The sequence below is a fragment of the Nerophis ophidion genome, linkage group LG08 (assembly GCF_033978795.1).
Source record: "Nerophis ophidion isolate RoL-2023_Sa linkage group LG08, RoL_Noph_v1.0, whole genome shotgun sequence".
NCBI classification, from domain to species: domain Eukaryota; kingdom Metazoa; phylum Chordata; class Actinopteri; order Syngnathiformes; family Syngnathidae; genus Nerophis; species Nerophis ophidion.
The window spans coordinates 76770632-76783531 of NC_084618.1; the positions used below are offsets into that span (position 1 = coordinate 76770632).

Below are 12900 nucleotides of genomic sequence, written 5' to 3' on the forward strand. Positions count from 1 at the left end.
AGAAAAACAGAACTTACAATTAGTCTTAAATGAAATAAAGGAAAACATTGATTTGACATACATGATCAGAAATACCGTATTTTTTGGAGTATAAGTCGCACCTGCCGAAAATGCATAATAAAGAAGGAAAAAAACATATAAGTCGCATTTTTGGGGGAAATTTATTTGATAAAACCAAACACCAAAAATAGACTTTTGAAAGGCAATTTAAAATAAATAAAGAATAGTGAACAACAGGCTGAATAAGTGTACGTTATATGACGCATAAATAATGTTAACGTAACATATTATGGTAAGAGTCATTCAAATAACTAACATATAGAACATGCTATATGTTTACCAAACAGTAACTCCTAATCAATAAATCCCATGAAATCTTATACGTCTAGTCTCTTACGTGAAATGAGCTAAATAATATTATTTGATATTTTACGGTAATGTGTTAATAATTTCACACATAAGTCGCTCTGGAGTATAAGTCGCAACCCCGGCCAAACTATAAAAAAAACTGCGACTTATAGTCCGAAAAATACGGTAATCATACCTCATTGGCCTCAGAATAAAGTTTATTTTCACGCCGAGACTCCATTAACCTCTTCTATCAAATTGTTTGCCGTCTCATGCTGCTTCCCTTATTCCGTCACATATTAATTGTCCCCCCAACAATTTAAGTCAAAGTCAAAGTCCCAGTAATTGGCACGCACACATTTGGTGTGGCGAAATTATTCCCTGCATTTGAGCCATCACCCTTGATCACCCCCTGGGAGGTGAGGGGAGCAGTGAGCAGCAGCGGCGGCTGCGCCCGGGAATCATTTTTGGTGATTTAACCCCCAATTCCAACTATTGATGCTGAGTGCCAAGCAGGGAGGTAATGGGTCCCATTTTTATAGTTTTTGGTATGACTCGGCCGGGGTTTTAACTCACCAACCTACCGATCTCAGGGTGGACACTACTAACCACTAGGCCACAATGTGACCAAACCGGAACAAAAGATATGTTTCCCTCAAATTTACACGAGTTTTGCAACAAAAATAAAGTTCATATATACTTGCATGAATTTACCAAAGGAAATATATTTCTATATATGTAAATATGAACTTATATTTATACATTGTATTTTTACTTCAATATTTGGGGTGAATGAGATAGTAGAAAAGAAGAAGCTGCTCTCTGTGACCTTTTATGAACAAGATTGCACAACACAGAACCAATGTTGAAATTAGAGATGTCCGATAATGTCTTTTTTGCCAATATCTGATATTCTGATATCGTCCAACTCTTAATTACCGGTTCCGATATCAACCAATACCGATATATTCAGTCGTGGAATTAACACATTATTATGCCTAATTTTGTTGTGATGCCCCGCTGGATGCATTAAACAATGTAACAAGGTTTTCCAAAATAAATCAACTCAAGTTATGGAAAAAAATGCAAACATAGCACTGCCATATTTATTATTGATTGAAGTCACAAAGTGCGTTTTATTTTTTTTAACATGCCTCAAAACAGCAGTTTGGAATTTGGGACATGCAATCCCTGAGAGAGCATGTGGAGGTTGTGGTGGGTGGGGTTGGGGGGCGGGGTTGAGGTGGTGGGTTAGGGGGTATTTATTGTAGCGTCCCGGAAGAGTTAGTGCTGCAAGGGGTTCTGTGTATTTGTTCTGTTGTGTTATGGTGCAAATGTTCTCCCGAAATGTGTTTCTCATTCTTGTTTGGTGTGGGTTCACAGTGTGGCGCCTATTTGTAACAGTGTTAAAGTTGTTTATACAGCCACCCTCAGTGTGACCTGTATGGCTGTTGACCAAGTATGAATTGCATTCACGTTTGTGTAAAATCTGCATATACTATGTGATTGGGCCGGCACGCTGTATGTATGGAGGAAAAGCGGACGTGCCGACAGGTTGTAGAGGATGCTAAAGGCAGTGCCTTTAAGGCGCTCCCCCAATATTGTTGTCCGGTTAGAAATTCGAGAGAATGGTTGCCCCGGTAGATTTTTGGGAGGGGCACTGAAATTCAGGTGTCTCCCGGCAAAATCGGGAGGGTTGGCAAGTATGCTCTTGGGTAGACTGTTGTACTATGTACAAAAAAAAGTTATTGTGCGAATATTAACATGCTAACATTAGCATGCGTCACATACCAGGTTTAATGACAAAAGTGTACAGCTGCGAAATTAGCTAAAAAAAAAAAAGGTGTAAAATTTGAGGTTGGCATGCTAGCAGTTGACTAACAAGAAGCATTTTGACTTCAGAACTGTTCAAATCGGTTCAAAAATGTAGCATATGCAAAGCTTTATATTAGAAGTGCAACAACTAATCGATTAAAAAACAGTTGGCGATTAATTTAGTCATCGATTCGTTGGGTGTATGCAATGCGCATGCGCAGAGGCTCTTTTTTCTTCTTCTATTTTTTATCTCTCCCCTAAACCTTTATTTATAAACTGCAACATTTACAAACAGCTGAGAAACAATAATAAAATAAGTACAAAAACATTACAAACCAGCACCCGGGCGGCGCTGAGGCTACGTCTCATGTGGTGGCAGTGAGCCAGCCAATGATGTGTCATGTGCAGGTCACGTGACCACGCCGTCTCCTTTGCCTGGAAACATTCGAAAAACGGCGGAGGGAAACAGTACGGATAGTTCAGCGGAGAAACATCTCGAGGTTATTGCTTCAACGAAAAAAAGTGTACGACCTAAGTCGTCCAAAGTGTCAGAACACTTTACTTTAAAAAGACTTCAAAGAAGACAGTTTCCTGCAAAACGTGCAGCATGGACTTCGCGTGGCATGGAAGGACAACATTGCTTTGGTAGCACCTGATGAGGAGCCATGGATGAAGGGAAGAACTCACGGTACGTAACTTTTTCAAGTCCATAGCCCGAGTATATTGATCCGTTGTATCCGTCTTTGTGTGTTTGTAATGTTTTGTTAACGAGGAGATTTTTTTTTTAAGGAAGCGCAGCAGCAACTTTTTGGATAGTGCGACGACTTCATTTTCTGTGTTGTTATGAGATGCAACAGGCATTTGTAAGTTCAGATTTTTTGTGAGTAACGTTAACGTTATCCCTTTGTTGCAACGCGGGGCTGATAATGTGTCTCTGGCACATTTGACTCTGTTTTGAGAGAGAAAACGCGCGTTTACCAATTTGGAAATAAACGAAATGGACAGAAATATCTCAGGTTGGTTTCATAATGGATCAATGTAGCCGGGCCCCATAAAGCTATCTATTTAGACTTGAGTGACGCTTTAGTATAACTAAAGGTTATGAAGGTGCTGGAATATTTCATGCTATTATTCAGAGTGAATCCTTTATTATTCAGAACAGAAACGTGTACTATGCTCCAATGTCCATTTATTTAATTTAGATGTTTTTTTAATGTGGTGGCGTATTTGTCTTTTATGTCAGAAATTGTTAATTAAATCAACTGGGTATGTATATAGTTACATGTAAATTATGCTACTATGTACGTTCTTAATATGGTTTCTCTCATTTCAGAAAGAAACAAGCCAGCATTAGAGAATTGGTACAGAGGAAGGTCTGCATACCACAGCAAGCGGCTGCATTAACTGATGCTATCCTGAGTATGTTGGTAACTGACATGAGGCGACTATCAATGGTGGAGGATGAAGGTTTTAGACAAATGATTCACATCCTCAACCCTGGTTACACTCTTCCCTCGAGGAACCATTTTACCAAACTGATGGAGAGGAAGTACGAGCAGACATTCAATGCAGTGTAGACTGACATAAAAGCCACCCAGAGCAAAATTGCTCTCACTACTGATGTGTGGACAAGTGTAGCCACCTCAGCAATACATGCCGTTACATTGGAGACGAATGGAACATGAAGTCAATCTGCCTTACGACCATACCTCTAGAGGAAAGACATTCAGCATCCAACATTGCAGAATGGTTGGAATAGGTGATAGCCAGGTTTGAAATTCCCCTAAGCAAAATTATTGCTATTGTGCATGACAATTGTGCACTTTATAAAAAAAATAACATTTTTGTAACACTTGCCTTGTTTTATACGGCAAGTCGAAAGGACATGGTGCCAGTATGCTGTTTTTTTTTTAAATCAATCAATGTTTATTTATATAGCCCTAAATCACAAATGTCTCAAAGGACTGTACAAACCATTACGACTACGACATCCTCGGAAAAACCCACATAAGGGCAAGAAAAACTCACACCCAGTGGGCAGGGAGAATTCACACCCAGTGGGAGGCCACATAATGTAATGGAAAGGACAGAAATGTAATTTGTCTCTTTTATGCGATTATTAATCGAAATAACAATCAACAGATTAATCGATTATCAAATTAATCGTTAGTTGCAGCCCTACTTTATATAAACAATTCATTTTTAATGGGGAAAATGTTCTTGGTAATTCTAGGAAATTTCAGAACTGGGTAATATCGATGTCAATTCTGTACATTGCTGCTGGAATTTTAATTTTCCTCAGGGAACTCTCCTGAAGGAATCAAACTACGTACGTACGTACGTACCAACCAACCAACCAACCAACCATCGGCTTGGATGTCCTGCATTTTGCACAGGATGAGAAATGTAGGAATAGTGCAAATTTAACTGCAAAAATTATCTGACCTAATATTAACAGCTGTAAATATTTTTTTTCCCACAAAAATGCTTGAAACCCTGTTCAGGTTCAATATAGATGCTGTTAGTGGGAAAGATTCATTTGTGCTTTGGTCTGATACAGAAGCAACAGTGCCAGCGTGTGATAATAAGTAGTAAATACTTCAGTTGGGAAAAGCAAACCATGTCTGTCAAAGTGTTCTTGATTGATTGAGACTGTTATTAGTAGATTGCACAGTTCAGTACATATTCCGTACAATTGACCACTAAATGGCAACACTCGAATAAGTTTTTCAACTTGTTTAAGTCAGGGTCCACGTTAATCAATTAATGGTAAATTCTAAAAAAATGTTAGTTTAGAAAACTTTAAAAGTATTTTAGTATGAAATTTGGCCTACAATGGTGTGTTTATCAGCACATACCATTCAGTTTTAGCGGTGCAGATGAAGAACTGGGATCCATTAGTGTTAGGTCCAGCATTGGCCATTGAGAGGATTCCTACAGGAGAAGCAAAACATGCTCGACTCAATGCTGCCACTTGCTGGTAAAAAGAAGCACGACAAGCCATGTTTGACATGCAGAACTAGTCTTGTCGTCTTCTGCTTACCAGGTCCAGTGTGCTTCAGTTTGAAGTTCTCATCCGGAAACTTCCATCCGTAAATGGACTTCCCGCCGGTCCCGTTGTGGTTTGTGAAATCTCCACCCTGCAAAAAACAGCAAACACAAAATATAGAGCGGACTATCGTAGAGAAGAAGCGTGGCAACTCACCTGGCACATAAACTGAGGGATGACCCGGTGGAAAATGGATCCCTTGAATCCAAATCCATGCTCCCCCGTGCACAGGGCTCGGAAGTTTTCTGCCAGGAAGCAAAAAAACAACTCTGATGTAAGAATCTGATGCATGACTGCAGGGAAAACTCCCTTTTTTTACAAGAAAGTCACCATTACACAAATTTTGAAGGGAGTCAATTGAGTTTACTGTACAAACATTTAGTCAGGATGGATGTGCGGTCATTGCTAATGTTGTTTTAATACCTTTTAGTCGTATTTAACGGTCTTAAATCACCTTTTTTTTAAACTAGTCATAATATAGTACAATCACAAATAACTATCAATCCATCCATTTCCTACCACTTGTCCCTTTTGGGGTCGGACGGGGTGCTGGAGCCTATCTCAGCTGCATTTGGGCAGAAGGCGGAGTACACCCTGGACAAGTGACTAAGTATTAAATAAAAAATGACAAATATTATCAACCATTATATGAAAAAAAAAAGATTTAAAAAAATATATTGCCAGAGTACATTTACACTTACAGAATACATTTAAAATAACATTGTTAAACACCAAAATAAAGACTATATAGGGATATTTGAATTACTGTCTATCATGTACAAATAAAAAAAGCCAGAAAATTTGTAATTTTATAATTTTGAATATAAAAAATTACTCTTGTAATATTCAAACATTTATTGTTATTTTAATTACGGTTCAATGGGTTTTCTTTATTTTCATGAACATTTACATTGTAGATTGTCTCTGAAGGCATCAAAACTATGAATGAACACATGTGGAGTTATGTACTTAACAAAAAAAAGGTGGAATAACTGAATACATGTTTTATATTCTAGTGTCTTCAAAATAGCCACCCTTTGCTCTGATTGCTGCTTTGCACACTCTTGGCATTCTCTCGATGAACTTCAAGCACACCTGTGAAGTGAAAACCATTTCAGGTGACTACCTCTTGAAGCTCATCGAGAGAATGCCAAGAGTGTGCAAAGCAGTAATCAGAGCAAAGGGTGGCTATTTTGAAGGAACTAGAATGTAAAACACGTTTTCTTTGTCTTACTTTGGCCAAAAACAGAACAAACACATTCTGAAAACGTTACAATAAAAATATAGAAAAAAATACCGGCAGCGGTAAAGTTTAGATCCATGAAGGAAATAAGATGTATGAATGTTTCTAACTGAATACATTTACATATGCATGAAATGTGTTTTATTTTGTGTTAATGAATTGAGTAATGTTTATGACAACATTTTTCCAATAGACAATATAGAATGTGAGATATAACAGGACAATGCATACATTTATCATTGGTTTTCAAAACGCTTACAAAAACGTTGGACCCCAAACATTTACCGTGGGACCCCATTTTTATGACTTGATCCATTTTGAAAATTCCTAGCGCCAACACTGATGGAGTATTGGTGCATGCAAAAAAGCAGCAGGCGGCAGGTTCTAATAATAATCAAATGTCCTCCCGGTGGCTATAGATAACTCATTGGTGGGTCAGTTCTGGCCCGCGGACCTTGACTTGGAAACCCCTGACTTAAAACAAAGCTGCTGAAATCATCAACATGGAAAAAGTCTTGAATTTGGGATTATTTCCTCAATTACTGTTGACATTAAAATTACTTCAGGGATATAAAACTTCAGGGAACTATTTCTTTATTCTACTTTTTAATTATCCTTTATAACAGATGCTACTGTGCTGCAAAAATTCCCTGCACTGTTTGTTTTTATTCACTTGTTTTTTAAATAATCATGCTTTGTGCATTTATACAGACTTTTTCCATAATGACAGTTTAAGCAAATTTGTTTAAGTCAGGTGTGTCAAAGTCAAGGAATTAATTATCTATGGCCGCTGGGATGATATTTGATTAGTATTAGAACCGGCTCTCAGGCCACAGTCGTCGGCTGCTGTTTTGCACGCACTAATACTACATCAGTGTTGGCGCTAGGAATTTTTAAAATGGGGTCCCACAGTAAATTATTACTTTTTTGTTACCGTTTTCAAAACAAATGATAAACGTATGCATCATTATATGCATTGTGTTTTGGAAAAAGGTTGTCAAACATTACTTCGTTCATAAAAAATACACAATGTTTAGTGTTGGACTGGAAGTATATTTTTAAGTTTTGACGCCATTATGTCACTTTTACTGTAAATGGATATCGTCTCTACAGATGGGAGGATGGCGGGGGGTACTAGGATGACAGGGGATACAAAACAATAACAGTACAATACTTTTTCATAACATAGTCACTCTTGCTATATTCTTATTTTACTGTTAAATTTGTATTCCCATTGTTGCTTTTTATTGTTATTGTAATGTTTTTCTATTTGGTTTCCATTTATACCCCCATTATTTACTTTTTAAATTCGATCACAATTCTGTACACTGTTGCTGGAATTGTAATTTTCCTGAGGGAACTCTCCTGAAGGAATCGATCCAAATGAACAAACAAACATTTATTGATCGATCGATCTTTATTGATTCCTTCAGGAGAGTTCCCCTCAGGAAAATTACAATTCCAGCAGCAGTGCACAGAATTGATATCGAATTTAAAACATAAAATGTTAATAATGGGGCTATAAATGGAAACAAAATAGAAAAATATTACAAAAAGAATACAAATAAAAAGATCTATACAAATAAAAAGATTGATCTATTTAGCCCAGACCTGGGGAAAATAAGGTCGGGCGGCCACATGAGGCCCGTTAAGCTTTTCAATCTGGCCCGCCGGACATTCCCAAATAACTTTTTAGATCTTTAAGATGGAAACTGTAGCTGCCATTGTGATGTCCAGTGATGTTTTCTAATTACCGTAAGTCTTGAACTATACAAAGTATTTCAATGGTTAGAATCTGCGCTTATGGATGATATACCAGGTACCATGGTAATCTAATTAGTTACTATGGTAATCTAAGTCACAGCAGCTCAGACGAGGCACCAAGCAGTGTGGGTGGGAAGCGTTTCCACAGACACGGAGGGAGCATTTCACAACAAAGTTCTAAAGCTTAGTGATGTATCAGATTGTAGGTGGGTTTATTTTGTACCCTTCAAGTTCATATTTCACTGTTTGTTGCATTTTTGTTGCGTTTCACTTGATTGTAAAATATGTCGATCGAATGGGGGTGTGACATTCATATGTTGTCAATATTCAGTGTTTTATTGTTCATAGAAATATGTAAAATTCCATTAGGTTTTTAAGGCGGTCTGTCATAACGTTTTTAGCATTCAATCAGACATTATTGTGAAGTTTTGTATTAGTGTCCTTAAAGATAGATATACCGGCCCCCAGACACATTTTTTTCTCTAAATGTGGCCCCTGAGTCAAAATAATTGCCCAGGACTGATCTAGCCTCATTCACCACCGATAAACGGTATCGGCCCTGGAAAAACAAAACAAAACATAAGGTCACTCTTTAGTGCTAATGCTCCCCACTCCAAACACATAACTTTATTTTAACAAACATTTCATAATGGCAAAAACACGAACATAATAAATAAAATATTATATTTTTTTGTCAAAATGTGGACACAAAAAAGTGTTCACTAGTTTTTCCAAACATCATTTAAGAAAGAGGTGTCCAAAGTGCGGTCCGGGGGCCGTTTGCAGCCCGCAGCTAATCGTTTACCGGCCCGCCACACATTCTGCAAAAATTGCTAAATTGATAATATTGCGAAAATGAAAACATTTTTTTTTAAAAAGTGGAATGAGGTGAAATCTAATGAGAAAAAGTGGCAATGTTGACACAAAGCTGCCATGCAGGCAGTTATTTTCCTTTTGTTTTTTTTCTCTTTTTTTTTTCCATTGCTAAAAAAAAAATAAAAAGGACAAACAAAATCTATGTTATAATGAATTATTACTTTAAAAAGATCACTTTAAAAGGTTTAATGTGGAAAAAATATTGCGTATGTTGTGTGGTTGCCATATAAAAACATCAAAGTTTTGACAAAAGAGCATAAAAAAAACAAAATAATAGTTCATACTTAAAATCGATATATCGGAAGTTGATCTTCAAATTTAAAGGCCTACTGAAAGCCACTACTACCGACCATGCAGTCTGATAGTTTATATATCAATGATGAAATATTAACATTGCAACACATGCCAATACGGCCGAGTTAGTTTACTAAATTGCAATTTTAAATTTCCCGAGACTTTTTTCATGAAAACGTTGCATAATGATGACGTGTACGCGTGACGTCACGAGTTGTTATGAATATGAGCGCTGCACACACACACACACACACACAGCTAAAAGTCGTCTGCTTTAACAGCATAAATACACAGTATTTTGGAGATCTGTGTTGCTGAATCTTTTGTAATGTGTTCAATTAATATTGGAGAAGTCAAAGTAGAACAATGGAGTTGGGAAGCTTTAGCCTTTAGCCACACAAACACACGGTGATTCCTTGTTTAAAATTTACGGAGTTGAAACTTTACTATGGATCACAGCGGACATGGATCCCGACCACTTGTCAACCAGTAGGTTTCGGTGAGAAAATTGTTGCTAAAAAGTCGCCACTTACCGGATATCAGCTGAGCTTGCGCCTCCCGTACAGCTGCCGTCGACTTCCCCGAGACACTACGCGTCAACACCCGGCCGTGGACGTACACTTCCGACTATCAGGTACTGTTAAACTCACTAAAACACTAGCAACACAATAGAAAGATAAGGGATTTGCCAGAATTATCCTAGTAAATGTCTCTAAAAACATCTGAATCCTTCTCAATGCAACGCGATTGCAATCGCAATTAATTAATTTTTTTTTTTTTTTTTATTCTAGTCCATCGCTATCAATATCCTCAAACACAAATCTTTCATCCTCGCTCAAATTAATGGGGGAATTGTTGTTTTCTCGGTACGAATAGCTGTTTTTGTTGGAGGCTCCCATTAAAATCAATGTAAATATATGCGGAACCATCAACATGTGACGTCATCTTCTGCGATTTCCGGTAGAGGAAGGGCTTTTCTCCAACTGCGAACTTTATCGTGGATGTTCTCTACTAAATCCTTTCAGCAAAAATATGGCGATATCGCGAAATGATCAAGTATGACACATAGAATGGACCTGCTATCCCCGTTTAAATAAGAAAATCTCATTTCAGTAGGCCTTTAAGTGTTAAAAGTAAAATAAATAAATAAAAATGCATCACTTTATGAGTGGGGAACCTTTCACATATCAAATATATTTAGTAGGCTTTTATTTAACTTTTCACTGTGATTACTCAAAATTTTTAAATAGCTAAAATCAATGGTGTCCTGCATTATTGATCTTTGAGGGATTGAATTGCTAAATAAAGGAACTGTCCTGAAGGAATCAATAAAGTACTATCTATCTATCTAAATACTGCATATTTCAGTTTTACTGTAAAAAAATCAAGTTTTCTTTGACAGAAAATGCATAAAACCTTATTTGTTTTACTTTATATCAACCTCAAGTTGATATAGAGATTTACTGTAAGCATTAAATAAAAAAAATAACAATAATTTGACTTATTTTTAACATTTTAGTGACTGAGACCCTCTATGAAAAATCCATATATTTTGTTATGGTTTGAAAATGAAAAATATCAAACTTTTTAAATTCTTCCGTGTGCGGCCCTTTGTGGGAAAAAGTTTGGACACCCCTGTTTTAAGATACGCACGCGTTGCTTACCTGCAGTTTTCGGCACCACTTCCGCGTTAAGCTAGACAAATAAAAAACAAAAACAAAAATAATGAATTAAATTGAGACAAGAAAGCAGACACACATTAGAAAGTGAAAACACATTTTCTCTGACATTGCAAGTACCTCAAAGGTGACCCGGCCGAGTGTCTCGTTGTCCGCCGAAATGTCGAAGAAAACTGTCGGGTTGTTGTTGGCAACCGCCGGCCCGCTGCTGTACATCCGAGCGGCAGTGAACGCCAGCGAACATAACTTAACACGATTAGATATTAGCAGCATTTTCTCGTTTTTTTTAAATATTTTCGTCACGGAGTAATTTCACGTCATTCAGCCCAAAGTCGAACACGCTTTTACGAGGTAGGGGAACCGGAAGTGTTCATGGCCTAAACGGAAGCAAACTCAATTTGTTGCCAAATGTGACATGACACATTATCGTTCCAGAATATCAAACATAGCGTATTTTTTTTAGGAAAATGCATTCCTAAGGTCCATTTACTACAGTATACCAATACTAAAGACCGCGTATATTATAAATAATAATGCAATTTTACCTTTAAATAAACATCGTCATCAACACAGCACTATCGGAAAAAGTCTACCCCTGGCACAACATCGCTCACCTGGCTGGAAAGAGTTACGTAGGACCTGTGGTTTCACAACCGCAAGCATCCAATTAAAATGTGGGGAAAGTATTTACTGTTATTTGTGGTTTATTTAACAACGTTAGCATTTAATTCATAAAAAAACAAAGAACGTTTAAACGAAATAGCGGTGGAAAATGATGGTAATCGGTTATGCGTGCGCTATGTTATTAGCATGCTAGTTAGCATGTTGCTGGAATTAACGCTATCGCTCACGTACGCTTTATATGACCAACAATTATCTAGGAATATAGCACGTAAATTCATGGAACATCATAAATGTGTGAAAATATAAGATGCTGAATTATTTGAGAAATAAGACTAATTGAGAGGACCAGGTAAACCTCGCGATATTTCATTAGTCAAAAACAAAATGGCGACTAAAATGGCAATAAGCTAGCAATTAAAGGCCTACTGAAATGTGATTTTCTTATTTAAACAGGGATAGCAAGTCCATTCTATGTGTTATACTTGATAATTTTGCGGTATTGCCATATTTTTGCTGAAAGGATTTAGTAGAGAACAACGACGATAAAGTTTGCAACTTTTTGTGCTGATAAAAAAAGCCTTGCCTGTACCGGAAGTAGCAGACAATATGCGCCTGACGTCACAGGTTGTGGAGCTCCTCACATCCTCACATTGTTCACAATCATGGCCACCAGCAACGAGAGCGATTCGGACCGAGAAAGCGACGATTTCCCCATTAATTTGAGCGAGGATGTAAGATTTGTGGATGAGGAAAGTGAGAGTGAAGGACTAGGGAAAAAAAAAAAAGGACTAGAGGGCAGTGGGAGCGATTCAGATAGGGAAGAGCTGTGAGAGACGCCGTGGCAGCCGTGGGGGTGGCAGGACCACTCGGCCAGCCCCAACCGCAACAAGGGATAGAGCCATACCGCTTTGATCCCGACGCTGACGGTGACGGTCAGGAGGACGCTGCTGATATTGATGCTGGACATAGATCGCCTTCTGAATACAGAATGGTAAAAATGATCGCTGCATAATACACTGTACTTTGTGTGTGTGGTCCAATCCAACCGTGTTCGCTTGACATCTCTGTTCCATAGTAAAGTTTGAGTGTCATCTTTCGGGAATGTAAACCATAAAACACCGGCTGTGTTTGTGTTGCTAAAGGCGGCCGCAATACACCGCTTCCCACCTACAGCTTTCTTCTTTGATGTCTCCATTGTTCATTGAACA

The 12900-nt window shown here is 37.7% G+C and overlaps 1 protein-coding gene and 1 long non-coding RNA gene across 4 annotated transcripts in view; one reads left to right on the top strand and one right to left on the bottom strand.

Annotated features, from left to right (window-relative positions):
- Window positions 1-11452, bottom strand: part of ppifb (peptidylprolyl isomerase Fb) — a 12160-nt gene extending 708 nt beyond the window's left edge. The window contains exons 1-5 of the mRNA XM_061909768.1: window positions 11189-11452; window positions 11054-11084; window positions 5369-5457; window positions 5207-5303; window positions 5022-5097 (exon numbers count right to left, since the gene is read on the bottom strand). Of these exons, the coding sequence (XP_061765752.1) occupies window positions 5022-5097; window positions 5207-5303; window positions 5369-5457; window positions 11054-11084; window positions 11189-11341 (446 nt within the window). The 5' untranslated portion in view covers window positions 11342-11452. The remainder of the gene's footprint in view (window positions 1-5021; window positions 5098-5206; window positions 5304-5368; window positions 5458-11053; window positions 11085-11188) is intronic.
- A 25-nt stretch (window positions 11453-11477) lies between these two features.
- The window catches only part of LOC133558403 (uncharacterized), a 68660-nt gene continuing 67237 nt past the window's right edge, over window positions 11478-12900 (top strand). For 2 of the 3 annotated variants that reach the window (XR_009807945.1, XR_009807943.1), the window contains exon 1: window positions 11478-11742. This is a non-coding gene — a long non-coding RNA (uncharacterized LOC133558403). The remainder of the gene's footprint in view (window positions 11743-12900) is intronic. The other variant, XR_009807944.1, reaches the window with a different exon arrangement.